This window comes from Ipomoea triloba, chromosome 1 (assembly GCF_003576645.1).
Source record: "Ipomoea triloba cultivar NCNSP0323 chromosome 1, ASM357664v1".
Classification (NCBI taxonomy): domain Eukaryota; kingdom Viridiplantae; phylum Streptophyta; class Magnoliopsida; order Solanales; family Convolvulaceae; genus Ipomoea; species Ipomoea triloba.
In genome coordinates this window covers 2,007,317-2,032,430 of record NC_044916.1, presented here as the reverse complement: position 1 = coordinate 2,032,430, position 25,114 = coordinate 2,007,317, and the positions used below count along the sequence as shown (strand labels likewise).

Genomic DNA, 25,114 nt, shown 5'->3' with positions numbered 1-25,114 from the left:
AAATTTTAGAGCTTAAATTGTTCATTGCTAGCGATTTTAGTCTATAACCTTTTATCGTTGCAATATAAGCCCCAACTATTCAAGAAAGTTTTACTTTAAACCCCTGCAATAATAAAACTATTAAACTCTATTAAAATTTTACTTAGTACATTAATATTTTAAAATTTTATTATCTTTTCTCTTTATAACATTATCAGTTTTGGTATTTCAATTGTGTCAAATCGTCCCTATTTTGTCTATACGATCCTGTTTATAAAATATCAACAAGAAGTTTTGAACCCGTGATCTTTATAATTAAAACACCTTTACCCACTAACTAAACTACATCATCTTTAAGTAAAATTTTGTATATCCTTTCCTTATACTTATACATATACGTACTATATACATATACACAAGGCCAGTTTTTGGATTTTTTATGGTCCCGTTCTTATAAATAAATGAGGACCTACCAAAAGTATAAGCGCAATATTTAATGATGAATGGTGAATGGTATTGGTGGTAAAGGGTACATGTTTCACGTTATCTCTGCATATTCAAGGCTTGAGACATCATTTGTGTCGTTGGGTGAAACATAATGGTTTTACGTTGCTCAATTAATTACGTCCTAATTACTAGGAGAGAGGAGTGATTTTAATTAAAACGATGAGTTTTAAGATCAATTGTAGATTTTTTATTTTTTTTTTATTTCTTAAGTAGCTAGGTCAAAAATCAATATTGGACCCTCGAAAAATTGAGGCTCTGTGTTGTTGCCCATCTTGCACGACCTAAAATTCGGCCATGCACATACGTAGGAGGTGAGGTCGGCGACTCCAAACATGAGCCCAGCCTACCCTTGCCTAGAGCGGGACCCATAGTTTGGGAATAATTATTGTATAAGTAATATTTCTTAAAGTAAGAATTTTAGATATTGTAAATGATTAAATATAATTATGATTTCATTTTATATATACTAACAAAAGTTTAAAGGTATAAGGTCAATTTCGTTTGATAAAAATGATAATATAATATTTGTAGTGCAATGTACAACTTAGTAAGCATAGAAATATGAACATAATTTTCAAAATGAAACATATATTACTCCTCCATTAATAAGAAAAAGGAGAAATATTGTTGTCAACGGAAGGAGTACAAACGAAGAAAGAAAAATAGAGGGAAAAAACATGGTATTCAAACAGGGGAAACGACGGGTAACCACATTTACACCACTAATAATTTAGGGGAAAAGCAATATATGTCACGTTTTGAAAATTGAGGAGCAATATTTTCATCACTAATAATTAAGTGGTGGCATTAATAATTTACATATTTGTGAGAGACATAAATTACAATTTTCCCTTTATTATATTGAAATGTAATATTTCTATGATTTAAAAGTACTATTAAACATAAAAGTTGGTCATGGCGTATGTGAACCTCATCCTGGGTGACAAAGATGACCATGAAATAAAGCATCTGCAGTTCAGATCGATGGATGTATTGTCAATGAACGTAAGGTTGAAAATAAATACTCAGGTGGTGTGCAAGACTTTCCAACCGAAGTCAATCTTGACTACGTTTGATCAATTATTCAATGATATTAAAGAAGCGTTAAGTTCATCCAACGGATTTAGCTTCAAATTTGTGAAACAGTCTGCAAATCAAGTTCTTTGTAGGATTGCTAGGGAAATTGTTTCTATGTCTGACTATAAGGAATGGTATACCGTTCCATTGATCCTATTTGTAATTGTTTCAGCTTATGATTAAATGAATGAGTTTCTTTATTTTCAAAAAGTACTATTAAACATAAAATATTTTAATTTAAAGATAATTAAAAAAAAAAAAACCAAAAGTACTCAAAAAAAAACCAAAAAAAAAGAAGAAAAAAGATGATAATTTGACCAATGAATAATAAATAGACAAGTAAAATGGGACAAATAGAGTATAAAAAGTATTCAATAAAGTGATGATATGTTATGTAGTGATTTCTATATTGGTCTCTAGCATTACGTTTACTTCTAATTAATAAATTTCACAACCTAAAAGGGAAATTTGAAAATTAAAAATAAAATTTCCAATAAAGTGATGATACTTTATGTAGTGATTTCAATGGATTATAGAGTGATGGTACGTTATGAATTATGATACGTTGAAATTTTCAATGGAGTATAAAAAGGATTCAATAAAGTGATGATACGTTATGTAGTGATTTCAATATAGGTCTCTAGCGTTACGTTTTCTTCTAATTAATAAATTTCACAACCTAAATGGAAAATTTGCAAATAAAAATTATAATTTTACTATATATACTTGCGAATTATTTAAATTGTAGTAAGATTTTTTTCCATTTATGTTGTTTTGTAATGCTCTCTCGCCCACTATAAATAAAAATGTAAATACGTTATGTAATGATTTTTGTATAGATTTCTAGCATTACGTTTTCTGCAAATAAATAAATTTCACAACCTAAAAGGGAAATTTGCAAATAAAAATTAAAAATTTCTATATATACTTGCAAATTATTTAAATTATATTAAGATTTTTTTTTTTCATTTTTGTTGTTTTGTATTGATATCCCTCCCACTATAAAAACAAATTCAAATACGTTGTACACTGATTTCTATATAGGTCTCTAGCGTTACGTTTTCTTCTAATTAATAAATTTCACAACCTAAATGAGAAATTTTCAAATTAAAATTAAAATTTTTTTGTATATACTTGCAAATTATTTAAATTATATTAAGATTTTCTTTTCATTCATGTTGTTTTGTAATGATCTCCCGCCCACTATAAATATAAATAAATGAAAATACGTTATGTAATGACTTTTGTATAGGTTTCAAGTGTTACGCTTTCTTCAAATTAATAAATTTCACAACCTAAGAGGGAAATTTGCAAATAAAATTTAAAATTTTCTATATATACTTACAAATTATTTAAATTATATTAAGATTTTTTCGCATTTATGTTGTAATGATCTCCCTTTCACTATAAATGCAAATGTAGATACGTTATGTAATGATTTCTGTATTGATTTATAGTGTTATATTTTCTTCTAATTAATAAATTTCACAGCCTAAAAGGGAAATTTGCAAATAAAAATAACAATTATATATATATATATATATATATATATATATATATATATATATATATATATATAGAATTACCAAACTTGCAAATTATTTAAATTATTTTAAGATTTCTTTCCATTTCTTTTGTTTTGTATTGATCTCCCTCCCACTATAAATACAAATGCATTCACCGATTCATAGTAACATAGAAGGAGTAAAAGTAAGAAAATTAATATCTACAAGAATGGCTTCTAAAGCATTGAACATTCTCTTCATTATTTGTCTCACTCAATTTTGTAAGTCTTTTTATATTCACTTTTTTCCTTGTTATTCACAAATTATTACTTCACAACAATAAATTACTCCGTTAATTAGGCAAATAAATGATACTTCGTTTCTCTACCGACCTATTCCCAACAAAAAGTTATCGTATGGATTCATTTCAAATTTTCAATTTCATGCTTGCTTCAATAACCATATTCTCTATTTTTTCGTTTCCCTACACCATATTCTCTAATTTTGTTTACTTTTCTTTTTCACTTTTTTCATTCATCTTATTTTTTCTACTTGGGAAAAAGTGTGCAAAAAAATGTATTCTCTAATCAATTTTTCTTCTCTAGTTTTTTTTTTTTTTTAATGAAGAATGAATTTCTCCACTTAATAAATGTAAGGGAAAATTGCATCTTTGGTTCCTAAGATATACCAAAAGTACCAACTCAATTCCTGAGTTATGTCAGTATCCGAATTTAGTACCTCAGTTATGAACGAAGTGGCGCATTTGGTCCCTGACAATTAAATTTGACGGAAAATTTTAAAAATATTTAAAATTTCAAGGTAAAATAGAAAATTTACATTTTATTCTCTTTACCACTTTCACAACATTATTTTTTCACTTCTTAGCCTCTTATTTCAATGTTCTTCAATTCTAAAAATATTTTTATAACTTTAGTATGACTTGTTACGAGTCTAACTCTGGTATAATAAACTTAAAACTTAGCACAAACATAGAAACATTTGATCATTGTCTTCAGGCATGAGAAACACACTATCTTAACAATTTTTAATTTTCTTTACTAAGCAACAAATGCAATCAAACCAAAACTTTTGACGTCATTTTGTATCTCAAAGCATTGAACATTCTCTTCATATTTGTCTCATTCAATATTGTAAGTCTTTTTCTATTCCCTTTTTTCCTTGTTATTCACAAATTATTACTTCACAACGATAAATTACTCTGCTAATTAGCCAAATAAATGATACTTCGATTCCCTACCGACCTAGCTATTCCAAACAAAAAGTTATCGTATGTATTCATTTCAATTTTATGTTTCCTTTAATAACCATAATCTCTATTTTTTCATTTTACCACACCATATTCTCTAATTTTATTTACTTTTCTTTTTCACTCTTTTCATTTATCCACATCTTATTTTCTATTAGCAAAAAAAAATGTACAAATAAATGTATTCTCTAATCTATTTTTCCTTCTCTAGCTTTTTTTCTTCTTATTTTTTTAAAATGAAGATCGAATTTCTCCACTTAATAAATGTAATTAATATTTGTTGTAATTGTGGTAATTAAGCATTTCATTGTTTGTATATGTAGGTGGTGGTTTCTTTGAGGCTGAGGCAAGAAATGTGCAACCTGTGTTTTGCCACTCCGATGAAGACTGTCAATTCATTTGTCCGCCTCCAGTAAACCCGGGCGCCCATTGTAACTCTAGTACTCACCTATGTATTTGTAGTGCAAATGCTTCGCTAAAAAATCAAAGTGTGAAATATAATGGTGAACAAATCATTTCTTAGATTTAATAAAAGTGCAGTTAAATACCCCTCAATTGTTCATTGCTAGCTGTTTTAGTATATAACTTTTTATCATTGCAATATACACCCACAACTCTTCAAGAAAGTTTCATTTTTAACCCTTGCAATAATAAATCTATTAAACTCTAATAAAATTTATTAGGAAAAGGTACAAATAAGCCATTGAACTATTTAGGAATTAACATAACTCTAGTATTAAAGATTAAAAAAAAAAAATACACAAAACAAAAAACGAAGGCAACCATCAATGTCTCCATTATCAAAATCAATTGAGGATGCAATTATAGTCCTCCATTCAATTAAAAAATCTATAAAAATGCAAGAAGTTTTTTTTTTTTTTTTGAAACAAAAATGCAAGAAGTTATGGATGTCTCTTTTGAATATTTGGACCAAGAGGGAGTAATATTACATCCACATCAGTCTTTGCATCATCCTCCATATATGTATATTTAAAACAATATAGAGACGGAGGTAGCAATTTTTAGCTCCGTCTAAAGTTCTGATTATTTGAAAAGTTATTAAAATTTGTAAAAAGTTTCCCTACTTATTGGGTGGTCAGAAATATGTAATTTTGCCTGCATGGGTAGCTCAACTGGTCACAATGGTGAAATTTGATAAAAGAGACCAGGGATCGAGTCTCACTACAGTGTGGGAGCAACTGTGTTCAGTTGAGTTACCAAAGCTTTGTCGGGGCGTGGGAGACCTTGGGATTGGGGATTCAACCTTTTAAGAAAAGAAATATGTAATTTTACTATATGTCGACCATTTTTGCAATCATAATATCGAATATAATCACTACAAAAAATAAGTATTTTATCATAATATTGAATATAACCATGGTGAATATTCATGGTATTTTATGTAGGTATGATCTTTGATGAGGCTGATGCAAGAAATGTGAGAAAAGTGTTTTGCAATAGCAATGAAGACTGTCAGTTATTTGTTTGCCCAAAGCCAGCCACAGAAGACATTGAAGTACTCTTTATTTGTTTGTGACAATTAAATACATATTATGACAATTTCCGTAGTTTACAAGTGCCAAATGTCGCTTGAATTTCCAAATGGCTGGCAAATGGCAATAGTGGCAATAGTCGTTCGCAACTGAAGTCGGACATATCACATATGTGACATGACTATAACAATGCAAAAATAGTATGTGACGAAATGAGTGATAAAAAAAAAAGTATCTTGTATGTATTAAGAAATAATTTCATAATATTCTTCTTTAAAAGGAAAGAAAATTGTTATTCTCACGCACTAAAATCACTACTTAATTTTCACTCTCATGACGTGCAATAATAAGAATTGATTAACCTCTCATCCTCATCATAAGTTAATAAGAATTCATGTAATAATCAAGTATTAAAAAAAATATCCAATAAACGATGACATATCATATGGTAATTTATGTAAGGAGTGTCTAACGGGTTGCTACAAAAACAAAACAAAAACATCATCATTAAGTTGTCTTCAAATTAATGGATTTCACTGCCTTAAAAGGGAAATAATAACATAGAGTGAGTAAAATTAAGCTAAAAAAAAAACATTAATACCTACGATGATGACTCCTAAAACATTGACGTTTCTCTTCATTGTTAGTTTTGTTCAATATTATTGTAAGTCTTTTTAAATTTCACTCTTTCCCTTGTTTTTCACAAATTATCCGGTTTATGTTTGGAGAAATGCAATTAAAAATAAAAAAAAACAAAAAAAAAAACTTTTCTTTTCAGATTTTCATCTCATCTCCTTGTTTTTTTTTTTCCGTCTCCCTATGCCTTCTCTGCTTTTCTTTCTCTACTCTATAGTCTATATTTTCTGTTTGAAGAAATGTACAAACAAATATATTCTTTATTTTTCTCTCCTTTTGTAACATTCTCAAAATAAAAGATAATGAGAATTTATATGGAAATTAATATTTCTTGTAATTGTGCTAACCAAACCATTTCATTGCATTGTATATGTAGGTATTTCCTTAAGCAAGAAATGTGAGATATGTGCATTGCTCCTCTAATCAAGACTGTCAAAACATTTGTCCAAACCCAACCCCGGGTGCTATTATGATCAAAATACTCACCTATAAAATTGTCGTCTAAAAGATCAAAGTTTGAAATGGTGAACAAACCATTTTTTAAATGAAATAGTCAAGTATACCTTTATTTCAAAAAAAGTATACCTTCTTAGTTTTAACAAGAGTGTGGCTAAATACCCCCATTTAAAAAATAATGCACTCAACTATTTGAATTCCTCTTTATTTGTTACAAATCAAATACGTTTTCTGATAATTTCACAATTCACAATCTCAATGCAACTGAGACCTGACCTAAGTAGTTAGCAACTGCTTAACATAGTATGAATTGCCAAAATGGCAATGGCAATGACATGGCATCTTTGTCGCATAATATCTTTCAATTTTGACAATGACATAACATTCATAATAAGAATTTTATTTATAAAAAAAAAAAGAAAGTTACAATTTAAAATTCACCATTCATTGCCACACTAGCAAGGATTGTCAATATATTTGTATAAGACCATTCTTTTAACAATTTGTTAAGATTAAAGATGAGTGCAAGTCACGTAAGATCACACTCTAGATTGGATCTTGAAATCATGTATAATAATTAAGAAAAATGTCAAATAAGCTACCAAATTTTTACAATTTGTGTAATTAAAATACCAAAAAAAAAGTGCAATTAAAACATCCCACCCAAAAAGGAGTGAGACTTCTTCTCCATCAAGGTTAAAATATATATTCATATTTGCACCAACATTTCCAAATCAGTCACATTATATACCAAATTATTTTGGTAAAGTCAATACCACCTAATAAATCATATATGCACCAACATTTCCAAATCAGCCACTTTTTTTTAAAACCAAATCAGCCACTTAATATATCAAAACTTAACATTTTGACTGGTTCTCAGTGGGAGGACCGGCTAACAATGCTAATTGCACTAATTTTGGTGTTCGATAATTCAATTGTTCACGTTTTTAGTTCAATAGTCCAATTTCACAAACCACAAAAGTTCTATGACACATTTGAAGCTTTTTTTTTCTTCAGAAAATTACTATCCAATTCATATGAAATTGGAAAGTGCATACAACTCTTCAGTGGTTTCATCTCCGGACTACAGAAAGAAAGATCAAAGATAAGTAGAATTTTACACTCTGGGAATTAGTCTGCAAAAATGGCTCATGTGACACTCATAAACCAACACATAAAATGAAGTAATTAACAAACAGCTCCAGATTGATCTATCAACAGATATTCACATGGTTTCCTATGTCTAACCTCTACCAAATCTAATACACACACAAAAGACAATGCATATCAATATATCATAACATTCTGTACAAAGAACCAGGCATGAGACAATCAGTTTCATGAATGCTGAGATTCTAAGGGAACAAATTCATGAACAAAAACAAGAATTCTTTAAAAAAATGGCAAATGTTGACATGAAGAAGAAGAAGAGAATAATACCGGTAGTTGAAGAAGACGGGGAGAAGCTTTCTCCCTATCTTTATCTCAAGAGGATAGGGATAAGCCTTCCACTCATTCCTCTCCCACCATCTATAAAAAGGTTCAATGCTAACATCTGTGAATAAGGAATCAGCTGCTGCATCAGTCACACAGAATTATCAACATATACACAACTCTGGTGCAATGGGCTGAATCAGTTTGTAAATTCTGATGGCATGTGTTATACCACAATAAAAGAGTATGAGAACTACAAATTTAATTAGCCAGTGCTGGAGAAGTGTATTAGAATATGAAATGCAGACCACTACACTAATTACCCCTAAGGATACACCCTGCAGCTGCTAGACATTTTATGCTTCCAAGCTTCAGGGTAAAGTACAGAGAGAGAACTGTTGGAAGCAGGAAAAACCGAGACTTTCATTCCTCACTTGAAAATTGGTTGAACATATGGACATATAGTACACATTGTCTTCTTGTCTAAATATATTTTAATCCCGAAATATATTGTTGTCTGGATATCAGATACTGAGCTAAAGAATATACAACTCCAAGGAGCCCCAATATCTTGACCTTGATGATATCTGTCATCAAAACTGATGGTAGATTAAGGGGTATTGTCAGCAAAGGCAGTGTGTCAGCTTGCTTAGTGTAGCTCCAAACAAAGCGATTGAAAAGGATATGGCTTGGAAATGTAAGAACGAGGAGTGCTAAATTCTTAACAGCGAAAAACCAAATTGGTCCACCAATTTCCAAACCCCAGCCTTCATTTCCATGCCATGACTCTTCCCATATACTATAAAGGGCTGTTAATACCAGGTAGGATGAGATGGCAACTGCAACAGGGAAGTACCTCTGCTTGTCCCCAAATCCAGCAACAAAATCAGAGTCCTGATTAATGAGGAGCAAGATGGGTGCCAAGAAGAATATAGCACGGTTTGACCCACCCGTGAGATTGACATTTAAGATCAGGCATATTGCAAAGCACATAATTGTGGCAACATTGCCAACGGCAGGCATCCAGGCACCCTCGGCAGCCATCCTCTTTATTGTAAAGCTAGAAACAGTTGAAGCCCGGCGTTGATGCATGAACCTCAATCTTGGGGTGACACTGGCAGAGCTGCTCTGACTAGACTGGCTATGTCTTAATCCACCCCCTTCCGCTTTTTCTCGCATGAGTGAAGCCAGTTCAAACTTCACCTCAAGAGCTATAAGCATTAGGATTGCAGCATATAAGCCAAGAAGAGATGTCCTTGCACCTTCAACTGCCAAATATGTTGCCAACTTGCTGTCTTCCTCCCCCACATCCAGCACTCCATCGTCTCCAAGCATGCTTTTGTTTATTCTCACCTGGCCTTCCAACAAATAAGTGACTGGAAAAAGGGCCACAAGCAAAGCAAATATCCATGGGAGGAGCTTTGGACTCGAGGCAGATGGAAAATGGGTAAAGACCACAAATACAGATGTACAGACCATGGTAACAACAATAAGTGCATGCAGGACTGCCGCCTGAAGAAAATATTCTGCAGATATGTAGATTCCAAGAGAAATTCCCATAGCAATGGCATAGAAAGTTCTTAATTCAACAATGTACTTTATGGGTATGATTGAGGTAATGGCAGCCAGTGTGAGTAGGATTGCCACTATAAGCAACCATGATGGCCATGTTGGCTTTGATGCAAAGAAACCATAAATGGAAATGTCATCCGCAGATTGACGAGCAGCTTTAATGAAATCAGAGCGGTAGTTCAATGACAACGGGATAGGTGGCTGCATCAAAATAAACAACAGGCCTGTAGCTAACACCAGCACCAAGCATCTCTTGGCGGACTGCACAAAAAAAAAAGGATATTCTCAGTTAATATGAATTATGGAGAAAAAGATAAAGATGGAAATAACAAAATATTTTCAGGACACTTCACTTCCAAAAGATGGGGATATTAGTGTCAGATTGTCGGTAAGCTATATTTTTTGCAAGTTCATGTGACAAAAGTATGGAGAGAAGAGAACAATGAATTATTAGAATCCCAATGAAAGGCAAGCAATTTCATCCAAGTATATGAGTACGGTCCATTGCTCTTTCCTTGAAAGAGCACAGATTCTATAGTGTTTACAAGTCAATGATAGAGAATATGGAATATTCAATTGAGATCAGTACAGTGTTCATGGTGCTGTTTCAATGTGCCATAGCAATTTTAAGAATAACAAAAATGAAAATAGAAGAACACTCCCCACCCCAGTCACAAATACATATATAAATTGATAAATAAATAGGAAAAACAAACAAAAGCTTTAGAACTTCGTACCATAACATGGGAGAAATGGAGCACAACTATGGGCAGACAAGCCAATCCTGTCAATAGAATACAGGAACCTAAAATCAAACCATCAGATGGAGGTCTGCCGTTCCACCACTGAAGAGCTTCAAATATTGTTTCACGACAGAACCATACTGATAAAGCAACCACCACAGTATGCGCATAACCTTGCCAAGGCTTCATCTTTGATGCAGGTCTTGACCTGTCCCTGAGATGTTAGCAGTTTAACTATCTTCAAAAAATCATTTAAGTATTGGGAGAGGGGGGAATAAAAACGTGAGAAAAATGAATAAATATCAGGTTCACTGAGTACCTATAAAGAAGTACTGGAGGAGTAACAGCAAGAGAAAGAATAGCTGATGCCCACAAAACAGTCCTCGATGATATGAAAAGCATGGACAGCTTTGAGAAATAAAGGCAAGTTAGAACCCAGACTGCCTTCTGTCCAATTCGATTGTCCACAAGCAGCCTCCTAACAATTGCTAAACCCAAAAAAGTAGTCATGAAAACCATATAACTTGGATACATCACATCATTCTCCATCCCATAATAGTATATGTTAGAGTAACTAAAAAACTGGTTTTCAATGTGGCATAGCAGCAATGCATGGCTGATCAAACCAAACTCAGTTAAAAATCGAAGTTTCGGAGGGAGGATAGCTAGACCAGGAATAGTCATTGCCAAGATAACACAACCAACAATAAGCTTGCAAAAGGACTTTAAAGACATTCCAGCCAGCCAAATATTTAGACCCCAGTAATTGTGCATCACAAACCATGCAAACATCAAGCTCCCAAGTGCAACAAATGCAAAGTATGATGAAGCACTCTTTTTTGTAAAAAACCTAGCCAAACAAAATCCAGCAATTGATGGTAATGGAATAAACTGCAAAAACAAGAAAAGAACTGTTTTCAATAAACAGAATAGGTAAAAGAATTGAAAAACAGAAGGGAAAGAAACTAGCAAAATGTAAGTTATTTTGAGTCATTTGAGGAACAAGTTGTTGAAGACTAATAAATTAAGATAACAGTGGGAAGCACAAGGCTTCTATCTCTCTTCTACCCTATTAGTTACCTCATATCTAATTTTTGTCATTCAATCAACAATTATATTGATAGATGATCATTTCTAACAACTTCATAATATTATATCTTGAATTTCATATGCTATGAATGGGATACCTTTGGAGGCCAGTTGGAAAGTTTGAATGGACTACATATCTTTGCATTGGGTTGCAGGTGAGGGTACAGATCATATGTTTGCTTTAACTATAGTTTTAATCCTTTCTAGGTGTAGCACAAAATTTTTTACCAATAGCCAGTATAGCATTGGATTGTTGACAATAATAAAAAAGAAGATAAATATTCTGAGAACATATAAAAACAAGTTTGTGCTCATAAAGCTGGCTAATTTATATTTAAAAATATATATATATGGATGATAAGCACCAAACTAGTAAACATGGCCAACTGAAGCACCCTGTGAACACTGCAGCTCAGAAGCGAAACTTGTGGAAGATTTATTAGTCGTAATTAACATCAAAAGACAAAAAAACAAAAAACAAAAAAACAAAAACAAAAAAAAACAAAAAAAAAAAACAAATCATCATGAATCTAGAACTAGAGAGGTATCAAGAAAAGCACAATTAAGATAAGCTACAGAACATAAAATGCATACCAGTACAGGAAATCCTATTACAATAGCTCCGGCTGCACTCACGATGACACCCACAACAGTGAATGCTAATGAAGAAAAAGCATCAGATATCATCCCAAGAGCATAAGCAGCTGCTGCTGCTGCCCCTCCAAGCATTGAAATGGTGACAAGCAAGTAATTGAATGGTGGTGGGACCTGAATGTATCTCCCAAATGAATGGAAAACAACTCTAGCCTCCAGGCAAATTACAACAACAACCAAAGCAATAGAACCATTCACCATGCGAATGCTCTGCAACTGGTGGTCATTCTTAGTGACCCACCACAGAGCCCCTCTAGTGGAGGCATACAATTGAAATAAAAAGGGGATGAAGAAAAGAAGACACAAATCACAAACAGCAGCACTGGAGGAGAACATAACCGAATAATGGGAAGCAATATGAAACATCAGAGGTATGAACAAAAGGTTGAGGGTGTGCAAACAACTCTCAAGCTGACCAAGGATTAGACTGTCATTTGGAACCTCTCCGCCATGGTAACTCACTTCTTGCTTCATCTTGAACGATGATACACGGGGAATCGAGAAAAGCCAATAGAATATGCAATTAAATACCATGAGATAATAAGCCGCATTGATCATACCAACTGCGGAGACTGTTGCCCAGGTGAAAATGGTAGAAGCTATTACCGGAATACAGGCAAACAAAAGCCGCTCAAGAGCCATCACAATGGTAGGATTTTCTATCTGAATCCACTTGAATTGCAGCGAAGCCCAAACTCCAATCAGGAAATTGACTAGAGCACAAACCAATGTGGCGAGAAGGCCGAGAGCAATGGAATTGAAGGTGACAGTAAGTGAGGAGCTGAAGAAGAAAGCAATCTGAGCGAAGATGAGGGAGAACCAAACCGCGAAAAATGAAGCGGACTTCAAATTGAGAGAATCCAGGATGTAGGCCGCCATGAGGCCGAAAGTGATGGTGGCGATCACGGGAGTACCGCCTAGGTCAAGGAGGAAGGCGGCACAAGGGATCAGGGCAACGGCGATTCTAGCGTTGTGCGCGAAAGATGAGGGAGCAAACCTGGAGTTCTTGAGCGATCTAGAAGAAGCGATGCTGCCGAGACCGTAGAACGAAGCATCGGGACTGAGGCTAGGGTTCCGTTTGGGGCTGTAGCCGCTGGTCAGAGTGGATGAGAGATTCGGAACGCTTATCGAGGACGAAATGTAGGGACGGACCGTCCGCGGTTGGAGCTCCGGCGGCAACATTTTCGCCGGAATTCGAACGGCGATTACGAGGAAGCTTAGCTATGCAGCGCAGCTATACGTGTAGGTTACAGTGAGGCTACGAGGGGGCGGCCGAAGGAGGCGTTGAATGATGATCTGTGTGCGTTACCAGCGAGGCGCTTTCTCTCACGAAAAATCTTATAAATAAATTAATTCAATTAAATCACTAAATATTGGGATTTGGATATAGATTATAATTTGTATTAAATATGGAGTACAAATTTTATAAAATAAATAAATAGTAAAAAAACATGTAATTATGTTTTTTTCTATTTAATATATACAAATTATTATATACTCGTACATTTTTTTGAATAATACTGTCTCTATTATAATGTAGTATCTTACTATGTGCCTATACATATTTTCTCAATTTATTGAAGTATGAAAATGTCACATAAATTCCATTGAGTTACAAACTACTTGACTTATATACTCGTACTCGTATATAAGAGTTGATAGTCATAAGATTTGTATTGCCTAACGGTGGCTAAGCGTGTGTCTCTTTGTCAAATTATGACACGAAGTAGTTCTAGTGTAATTTATTATTTTTTTTTTTTTTAAAGAAGTGTGATTTATCTTTTATTTTTTTTGTTTATGAATTATTATATAATAGTGAATAGTGAATATGCATAACGCGCACTCCACGAGTAGTGAGGATTCGTCTAAAAACACAAATGTCACTTAAATACACTCAAATAATGATATGATTTTAGGATTCGTCTAAAAACACAAATGTCATTTTATGAATTTTTTCATGTTTAGATATTCAAAGAAAATAGAGTCAAAGAAAAAATATTCATTATGATCATCAAAAAAATCCAATTTGACATATAATGCCTTTCTTAGACTTGTAGTCCGAAGATATTTTTTAATTATTTATTTTTCCGTCTCTCTATTCAAACTAATTTTTAGATTATTATTACCACTTATTATTATTATTATTATTATTATTATTATTTAGTTATTTTTAAGAAAAATGAACCAAACAAAAAAAAGTAATTTTTTAACTTTCATCTATATAGAAAAAATGCCTATAATTTGGGGAGACTAATAATAAAAGCAATAATGTTTAATTTAAAAACATAATTAAAAAATATAATTAAAAGATATGTTTAATTTAATATCCGCATACGCATCACACGGCATGGTAACCTATTAAGGAAGGGATTAACCTACTATTTGGTATAATTGAACATATTTGGCCAGTCATTATACTGTGGACCATGCGTCATGGCTGATACTGTAATTGTGTTGAACGGATACTGCAGTTGTGTTGAAATGAAACTGCAGTTGTGCTGAAAGCGAACTGCAGTTGCGCGGAACATAGGCCATTTCATCCGTCTGTAAATGCAATTGTGTTGAACTGATACTGCAGTTGTGTTGAAAGAATACTGCAGTTGTGTTGAATGGATACTGCAGTTATGTTGAACGGATGAACGACCTCTGTTCTACGTAACTGCTTCCTTTCAACACAACTACAGTATCTTTTCAACAAACGACCTCTGTTCCGCGTAACTGCAGTTTCCTTTCAACACAACTACAGTATCTTGTTTCCTTTCAACACAACTACAGTATCTTTTCAACACAACTGCAGTATCCGTTCAACACAATTGCAGTATCAGCCATAACCACGGTCCACAATGCATTGTGAACCATGGTCCACCATATAATTTGCGATACTTGGCTACTTGAGCGACCTAATTGCATATTTTTGTTAATTCAATTGCCTAAATGCATTTTTGTGTTTAATTTGATGGTCAATTTGAACGTTTTTCCAATATAATAATTTATATACTTATAAATTATTTTCAATCTTATATTTCTATTTTATTTTGTCTTCACATATTTGCACTTTGTTTTTATGTATATTCTCTTAATTCGATTCACTTATTAACTGAATATACCGAACCAAATTAGCTTTTGGCCAAACTGAAAGCTTTAGAAACTCTGAAAACTCAATCAATCACAGACAAACAGAAAAAAGACTAATGGATTTGGAAGAAGAGTGCTTACATATATTTCTGCAGTTCCTAATTCTATCTAAAGAATCCCTACAATATCAGAGCTTCCTAAACTATCACCTATTCTCCGAAATGCAGATATCGATTCCTCATCTTCTACCTGTTTTTATCGATTTCATTTGGTTGTCGCTCGCTCCAAGAGCAATGCTTCATCGGAGGGCATTCACGAAAGCCAGCAACGAGTCTACATCCCTCTTCTCGGATGAGTACTTGACAGGGCGAGAAGAGTGCTTGGGGAAGAAGAGTATTGTTGGGAAGCTGCCGAGCTGTAGTTCTTGTTGGGCGAAGGATTTCTGTGGCCCGTCAGCCCTGAACTTGGCGAGCTTAATGCTCGACCCTGCCAATTTCTCGGCTAATTGAATGTATGGTTCTTCCATAGCCTGCATAGGTGCATAGAATTGAATCAATTTAAGGATGTCTGTAATTGACATTTCAAGGAAGAATGATAATGATAATGATAATGGTTTGATGACATATTGGGATCAATACCTGGCAGAATCAGCACCAGGGGGCGTAAAGAACGACCATCCACGGCTCTCTCCTTTCTTCGGTTTTCAACATGTTCTCGATTCCAGGCCTGCTTAAGGTTACGATATGCTTGGAGTCTAGAATATCCGCTTTAGTGGCATGGAAAGCGCCATTTCCGGTGCCATTTAAGCTTCCTCCGTCTTTGATGTTGCCTTTATGTAAACCGCATTCCTTGACCTTTGCATCTTCCCACCACCACCTCCCGTCTCTCTCGTGTTGCCCGGGTAGGACGGGCCTCGTGCAGGGTTCACACCCGATGGAGATGTAGCCTTGGGAATGCAACGAGTTCACAGGCACGTTCATCGTTCTAAGGAAGCTCCAAACGTCGTTGCCCTCCATATTCGCCAACGGGTTCCACTTCACCAAGCTTCCAACCCCGCCATCTTTCCCCTCGAACGACGGGTCTAACTGAACAACTGGAATTTCAGATCGGGTGCCAGGGGATTGATCTTTCCGCTGCCCAGTGATCCAAGCACGTAAGCTCTTCAACGCCCTCCTCAAGGGCCTCACTTTCCTCACATGGCAGCATTCCTCGTGGCCATCCTCGTAAAAAGAGAAAAGCCCCTTGTTCCTCACCAAAGCTTGGACTTCAACAGCATCAGGAAACGTGTATTCGATATGAATACCATAGTGTTTCTCGATTACATCGAAAAATCTATATGTCTCCGGGTTTAACCTCCCAGTATCAAGACTGAATACTCTAAATGGTCGACCAGTTAGGTGTGCATACTCAATCAAAGCAACATCTTCTGTGCCACTGTAATAAATAAGCTGTCAAAACCTGATCTAGCAAATAAACAAGTAGCATGAGAATGAACACCAAATATTTGAAAAGACAAGAACATTAAAAAGAAAAATTCCACATAGCACCCCTAAATCTCAGATAGCCCTTGAAAAGGGGACCATAAAGCTGTCTTCAATATTCTCTAAAGAGATTATAAGGTCCTTCTGACAACCAAAAATTTGCACAATAGCGCTCATTGTTTCTCCGTTCATTCAACTTTTCAAGGGCATAGAAGAGATCACAATCAGTGAATCAACAGAATGGTTTAACGTCCCTCCACTTTTCATACTCCGCAATCAAATGCACACCCCTTTTCCTTTTCTTCCATGCCTATATTCTCCCCCCGCCCTCAACTTTATCCTTAACATAAACCACTTTTTGCAGATAATAATACATATCCGATTCCTTCAACTAGGAAACGTTTCAAATTACGCTTTGGCACGACAGTAGCATACACCCTAGAGATCTTCCATAACAAAATAGCATCATTTAAATCATTTTTCCCTTCTATCAATCACTTTCAGATCATCTTATTCAGATAAAAGTATAAAACTACAACCACAAGGCAATATAAACTTGTAAATTGCCACTCTAAACAACAGCTTATGGAAAACTAAATAATTGTTACTTCTTTCTTCTTCTTTTTTTTGTGTGACAAGGGAAACCCGTAGCCACTACTTGAGAGGGTAAACCGAGTAAATCCTGCCTTGGCGCCTTGATCCTAGCTGACAAAGGGCCACAAGGAGGTAAACTAGCATAGATTGCTTATAGCTAACCAGTTCAAACCAAGAAGGAAGACTAATAGACCGAACTTTGTGGTTATCAAGCCACCGGTCTAACCAACTTGGGCTGTGTTGGTCCAAACAATTGTTACTTTTTTTTTTGTGGGTAAATGTAAATTATATAAATACCCAAACAAATAAACAATTGTTACTTTATATACCTAAGGCTAAGGTGAAGCTGAGAATGGATATAAAAACTACCTGAAGGCAATAGCAATTTCATCCCCAAATTTCTCAAGAGCCATGTCCATAATCTCAAAAGGGGAAGCATTTCCCAGTTGCTTAGCTAGCTTCCCATAGTCTTCTGCCTCTACTTTCTCAGCAACATCTGCAAATTACACCCATTTTCAATCTTCCTTGCTCAAACCACACATGAATATATAGACACAGATAATTCAAGCAAAAGCTAGGTACCTGGAGTAACAATGGCTGCTGCTGAGGCTGAGGCTGAGGCAACAGCCGACTCATTGCGTTTTGCCTCATCCTTTAATGGCCTCACGGCGGAATGACGCCCGGAGAACCTCACCGCCGGCGGTGGCCCATGCGCCCCATCCCACGCCGGAAAACATCCCATTTGTGATCCTGCGATTAAAAAAAAATAAAAAATTCAACCAAGAAAATCCAAAACCCGGACTCCGAAATCCCTTAAACACGTTTAAAAAAAAAAACACCAAATTTGAAATCTTTACACGAAAATGAAAGGGCACCTTTTGTATGTTGAGATAGAGAGCTGCCATGAATCGCTGTTGAACTGAACGCAAATGCCATTTCTGCCACTCTCTGGGAATTGCAGAAAACGCAAAAGCTTGATGAATTTTCCGTCGAAATTAGCCGAGCAAATGCGCCGGATTATACGAATGCAGATGTAGCCTATTAGGTTCGTAACCTAGACGTGTTTCAGGGTGAATCATGGCCTTCATGGGATGCGCCCGGAACGGGAGGAAGAGAGACGAAATTACAGTTATAACCGGTCCGGTCAAAGAGGAGTATCCACAAATTATTTTAAAATAATAATAATTTAATTTTGGTGAAATGTTAAATAGGTCTTAAATTTTATAGGAATAGTCAATTAGGCTGATGAACTTTTAAAAGTTGCAATTAAATGTATGAATTATTATTTTTCTTGCATTCGAAGCCCATAACGGTCGTTGATTGCCTCTAACTTGGTTGCCTTTTCCAATGGAGAAGGGTTTAGTGGCGGGAGCATCGTTAAAGTCTTTTGGACTTCAATGTAAGAAAATAACATGTTGATAAGGTTAATTGTATATTTTAAAAGTTTAAGTGCTTAATTGACTTACTGTATAGCTTATGAATTTTTCTCTCTCTTTTTTTTTTTCTTTTTTTGAAAATAAAATACTAATGCATTAATTAAATAAATGAGACAAAACGTAGAGGTACGAACAGACTGAGAGCCCGTGCTTCTAGCTAAGGTATGAGCATACTAGTTCGCTGAACGTGGAATAAAACGACAAATAGAATTTTGAAAAAAAAAAATGAAAATAAAGAGTGACATTGATCTAGGATGGGACCCGTATAGGAATGACCTCTTAGTCTTTTAGGGATCGCTACCGTGACGTTGAAGCAGTCGGACTCCAGAAATATGCTTGTGGCATGGCGAGATTTCAACTATGAAAGAGCTTCCTTGCATGCCACTGCTTCCATGTGATAGGGTCATTAACATAAGGGATTGGGCAAATTAAAGCAGCTATGAAAACTCCCGTATCATTTAGAATCACTGTCCCAAAACCGGCTCTTTTTGTCTCATGGAAAAGCGCAGCATCCACCTGGCAGCGTACTGTTTCTGGTGGCAAGGGAGCTGAAGACTGGAATTGAGGAAGCTGTTGAGAGCATTTTTTTTAGATAAACTGCGCCAGTCCTCTAGATTTCTTGCAGCATTTCTTAGAACATCAGAGATGGATGTGTGCTTGTTTTCCCACAAAACTAAATTACGTGCCTGCTAGGTATAGTACATCAGGAAGATTGTCCAGATAACAGAGTCTTTGTCTTCGACCTTCATTCTGGTTTCAAACCAACTGTCAAAATCTGCATTAAGAAGAATCCAGTTGCTTAACCCAACAAGATGCCATAATGGTGTGACATTCGAACAACTCACAAGAGCATGAAAGATAGATTCCTCATGCATGCATGATGGACACTCAGGTAGAACTGGCTGAACTGCTACTCTACTCCTGTATATATTCAAATTTGTAGGGAGTATCCCTATAAGAGCACGCCAGACAAACACCTTGAGCTTTGGAGGTAAGTCAAAATTCCACCTCCTGTATATATTCAAATTTGTAGGGAGTATCTCTATAAGAGCACGGATACATTTTTTTATTATATATTTAAATAATAAAATTAAAGATGGAATTATAAATAATTTTAATGTTTGAAAGTTTACATTTACTTGATTATGTGCCTCCTTGGCTCCCTTTAGTTTAGCCTTATCCCAGATATAAGTGAAAGAGATACGACAATGATATGATTTTGCCCTTTTTTTTTTTTGAAAATATATGATTTTGCCCCTTATACATCACTTCTTTTGATATATTTTCATTATTCAATTTGTACAAATAATGCACGCTCATTTTTCGAACGCTATACATGTTTCCAACTCATACAACAAAGCCAACATATTTACATTCAATATAGTTATGAAATTGAAACAATAATCACCCAAAAATAACAATAATATTTCAATTGAAAAAAAAATATTTTTTGTCATACTGTGTCAATTTATTTTGTTTAATGCCAATTTTTTTTCAATATGTTTCAAACAAAACTTGAGATTGCTCCCAGAGGTTGTGAGTTTGAGCCTCAGTAGAAACATATACAGCATTGTAATAGAGTCAACAGTATTCAAAAAAAATAAAAAATAAATAAACTTAGTTAAACAAGAAAGACTACTGATAAGTCATTTTCCAAACACTCATGCAATCTTTCATCAATTATGTTTTCTTCATTAAAATCAAAATGAAACAACAAATTGGATGAAAGAATAAGTGTGGCAAGTAATTTAATTTAAAATCATAATCCTGTGGAATCATTATAGTTGAATAATTAATGAATTTTATGTGATGAAGAAAGCTACAACCACTACCTATTGTGTATGCTATGTAAATCCCATAAATTGCATAGGAGAATAATTGCATAAAGAATATCCATGTAATGAACTCGTCCGAGAAAGTGTTAGCAAAATCGAACTCATGACCATTTTTATATAGTATGGAAAAATATAACATGAATATAAATAGTTATTATTAAATTATCTTATGCCCCTGTTTGGTAAAATTAGTTTATCAATCAATTTACAGCCAATATAAGTAGGGGTGGGAATAGGCCAGGCCTCTTCATAGGGGCCTACGGCCTGGCCTACTTAGGGCCTAGCTTGGCCTAGCCTATTTAGTAAAAAGGTCAGGCCTAGGCCTAGGCCTAATTAGAAACCTATTTAGTTAAATAGGCCTAGGCCTATATTTAAAAGCCTAGTCTACAAGCTCGCATGCCTAGCCTATATATATATATATATATATATATATTTATATTTATATTTGTAGTAATACTAGTGGGTTGTTATGCCGTGGACCCAAGTCCACCTTACAATGTGGACCTGGGTCTACATTCACATACACTATACTCTACATTCACAATTTGTAAACTCCACATTCACACATTACAGGATTATATGTTTAGTAACTATATTACCACTGTTATGCATTCACACATTCAAAACTCTATATTCACAACTTGAGAACTCCACATTCACACATTACAGGACTACAAGTTGCTAGAACTTCTTAACTCTATTACAGATTCATACATGCATAGCTCTACATTCACGATTTCTATACTTCATATTCACAATTTGAAACCTCCACATTCACACATTTCTGGGCAACTCTACATTCACACAATCATAAATCTACATTCACGATTTCTATACTCTACATTCACACTTTGAAACATTTACATTCACACATTTTTGGACAACTCTATATTCAGCAATATGTTTACTAATTTAAAAATAGAAAAAAAAATAGAAAAAAAAAAAGAAGACAAAAACGACGTAGTTTTGGACCAGATCCACCTTGCAAGGTGGACCTGGGTCCACAGCATAATTTGCCATAACTTGTGGTGTTGGATATTGTATTATGAAATATGAACTTATGGTTTTGTCATTCATTATGAAATTTGACCTTTTAAGTATTTTTTTGTAAATTTTTTACAGGTATACTTTAAAAATGTAGGCCTTAAATAGGTTCAAAGCCTATTTAGGATCTATTTTGAAGCCTTTTTAAAGGCATATATGTTAAATAAACTTTTTAAAAGGCTTCAAGTCAGGCCAACTGTAGGCTCAGGCTTGAACCTAAAAAAAAAAATCTACATACAAGCTCAGGCTTTAGATTTCCATAGCAGGCCCAGGCCTAATTTTCTAAAGTTCGGTTCTGCCTAGCCTATTTCCACCCCTAAATATGAGTGCTTGGTTAATAAATTCTTTTGTAACAATTTATTGCTCCAAAACGCTAAAATTCAAAAAGATGTTCAAAAATATATTTTTTTCGATTAGCTTTTTGAGAAAGTAAATTATTTCATCCAAAACACCCCAATAATAATAATAATAATAATAATAATAATAATAATAATAATAATAAAACAATCTGTGTAGATAGGTTAGGTTTAGCAATCCCGTTGTCTCTTCATGGTACTAAGGGGTGCTTAAGCCCGGGTACTGGGGGTGCTTAAGCCCGCCCACGAAGTTCATAAGTTCGTTGCCTAATATTGTTAAGGTAATTAACCTGTGATTACTGACTAGTGTTCACCGACTTAGCCCGTGAACATATATATTTTTTATATAAATTATATAATAATAATAATAATAATATTATTATTATTATTATTATTGTTGTTGTTATTATAAGTTAAAATAACATAATACACACATACCCTTAAAGGTCATTTTACATATAATCCACTATCAGCTAATATCTAATTTATCAAATATCTTTCTACAACCAACTAATGTTATCAGCTAGTCAAACCCACTAACATCAATTAGATATGTCTTATGTTATCAACTATAAGCTATTTCACCTATTTGTCAAATACTCCCTATATAATAGATAGTTATTATTGACACCATAAAAAAATATAAATTTAGAATTGTTTTAATAAAATTAGTATTTAAAATCCTCCTTGTTTGTACTCAAAATTACCATGATTTACATCTCTGTCGGGGGCACTTGGGGTTGGCCTTCACGGATTTGTTTCAGTAGTGCTTTTGCTACTGTTTCGCATCTCATCTTTGCATCCTCACTCAGATGATTGAAATGAAAAATTCGGGTTATGTTCTGAAATTTGGCTGGATCCTCTTGTTTCAACATACTGGCCAAGATGTAGACAAACTTTGGGCAAGCTTTTGTCTGTAAGCTTGACATGAAGTTGTGGTCGAATATTCTTCCGAATCTCCACATCTTTTTTGTATAATGGGGCTCAGTAGACGTCGCCATTCTGGTCATACGCTTTAAAGCTTCAAACTGTCTCTCAAACATGGCAGTATGCATTGTCTTTAGAATATATCCGCTTTCCATGTTCAGGATACTGACTAAGTTGGCAAAAATCCCTACCGCATGGACTCCTGTATTCGTCAGATGCATCTCATATAAGAACCTCCTCAGCCCATCCAAGCTTTGATCTCTCTTTGCATGATAGAGGATTTTGTATAATGTCATTCTCATACGAGTGTCTGCGGAAAATGCTGTTTGTAGACCAGTCAAGGATTGAATAGTTGGAGGCATTATAGCCCGAGGGGGTACGAATCCATAGAAGCTGCTGAACTTGTTCACTATGTTGTCCCAAGCATGCACATAATTCTCTACTGATTTAGAGAACAATCTTAGTGTACTAGCAGCAATATAGCAGTAGAATATTGCCTCCTTCACTGGATCTATAGTAGGCTCATAGGCAGCTGGTGGTGCTCTTCCTGAATATTGAACATTTGGGACAATTTCTCCGGCAAAATCATAAATTGCGTGATGTGGGTTTATATGTTCGAAAACCATCCCTTCTCCTACTGTGTTGGGCACCCTAAGATTGTAAGCTAGTATAAATAAGCCTACTATTCCACAAGTGTCAAAGCCATGAGACAACATAGGCATAACTACTCTACCAAACTTGGCCAGAAAGTCCAAATCTGACTTGTCGATGTAAAATCCCTCTTGTTCCAGGTATTCATCATCCCTAAAATCCTTCTTTTCTTCATCCAAAAGTTCCCTTAAATCTGGAACGTCTTTAAAAAGTCCCAGATTGGCCACAGGAATTTCGGGAGTCTCAAGCCGCACCCTTTCCAGTTTCGCTCTTAATAGTGCAAGTGGATCATTTACATTTAGTGCCATGATACCTTCTGCAGCGACTTCCTATCCTATATATAAAAAGCCAGATGTTTTGTCCTACAAAACGAGCAAAGTATTCAAATCATAGTAATGTGGTTGCATATTTGATATATTCCTTAATTTCTATTGTCAAGTTGAATGATCAATTTATGTTTTATTATTCGAAAAATCTTTAGAGTTCATACAAGATTATATAGTCAAAACACAAACTACATAATATTTAAATTCCAAAGTCTTGAATTGATTGTTAAGAATTAGGTATTAATTTCCATTTTGGAGAATATATATGTACATAAAAACAAACAAATTAACAGGTTAAATCTATACAGGATAATAATAAACCCTTAACTTTTTTCCAGAATATACAAATGCATATAAAAAATAAATATATAAAAGGCGCATTAACAAAAATATTGGACACAGCAGAGATTAAAAAATAAAAATAAAAATCATTCAGAGCTATAATGTTCCTAAAAACGAACAATACACATGAGTATAAACCGGAAAATACTCTAATAAGTGAAAATCCGAAAAATCGAACTATTACCTTACAAATGTGGTAGTTTTTGTTGGATGTATAGTGTTGTTTGCTTTCTTCCAGATCGGTTTCCTTTGTACCTCTGTGGTGAAGTTTTCAGAATGGGTAGAGAGAGTTTAGAGAAAACGGCAAAAGCGAGAAGGGAGGAAAGAAGACAACAATATCTTAGTCAGGTTTTTTTGGTTTCATATGTGGGCCGTGGGTCAAGTTTTGGGCTAGATAAATACAATAGCTTATCTGGACCATGTATGAAAGTTTTGGTTTTAAATATATATTTATATAAATAATGGGCCTATGAATGTGTATTTAGATTCCTACCATAAATGGGCTAATGGTTAAGCATGCATATGAGAACCGCAAATTATGCCATGGAACCGAGTCCACCTTATGTTCATGTTCACAATTTAAAAATTATATGTACACAATTTTAGAATTCTATATTCACAATTTTAAATTT

At 34.3% G+C, this 25,114-nt stretch overlaps 4 protein-coding genes across 5 annotated transcripts in view; all 4 read right to left on the bottom strand.

Annotated features, from left to right (window-relative positions):
* LOC116027221 (sterol 3-beta-glucosyltransferase UGT80B1) overlaps positions 1-25,114 on the bottom strand; it is a 713,221-nt gene that overhangs the window by 355,535 nt on the left and 332,572 nt on the right. The gene's annotated exons all lie outside the window — the stretch shown is intronic.
* Positions 8,296-13,733, bottom strand: LOC116027078. Its single transcript, XM_031268506.1, has 4 exons — positions 12,356-13,733; positions 10,992-11,563; positions 10,667-10,886; positions 8,296-10,190 (listed from the first exon to the last, which is right to left on the bottom strand). Exons 1-4 carry the CDS (start codon positions 13,595-13,597, stop codon positions 8,841-8,843), a joined length of 3,384 nt encoding a protein of 1,127 aa, XP_031124366.1. The 5' UTR covers positions 13,598-13,733; the 3' UTR covers positions 8,296-8,840.
* On the bottom strand, positions 15,595-18,629 carry LOC116027425 (5'-adenylylsulfate reductase 1, chloroplastic-like). Its single transcript, XM_031269052.1, has 5 exons — positions 18,441-18,629; positions 18,148-18,315; positions 17,935-18,061; positions 16,129-16,924; positions 15,595-16,019 (listed from the first exon to the last, which is right to left on the bottom strand). The coding sequence occupies exons 1-4, from the start codon at positions 18,499-18,501 to the stop codon at positions 16,138-16,140; spliced, it is 1,143 nt and encodes a 380-aa protein (XP_031124912.1). The 5' UTR covers positions 18,502-18,629; the 3' UTR covers positions 15,595-16,019; positions 16,129-16,137.
* Positions 22,875-24,797, bottom strand: LOC116027391. The gene is made up of 2 exons (XM_031268983.1): positions 24,667-24,797; positions 22,875-24,176 (listed from the first exon to the last, which is right to left on the bottom strand). The coding sequence occupies exon 2, from the start codon at positions 24,120-24,122 to the stop codon at positions 22,950-22,952; it is 1,173 nt and encodes a 390-aa protein (XP_031124843.1). The 5' UTR covers positions 24,123-24,176; positions 24,667-24,797; the 3' UTR covers positions 22,875-22,949.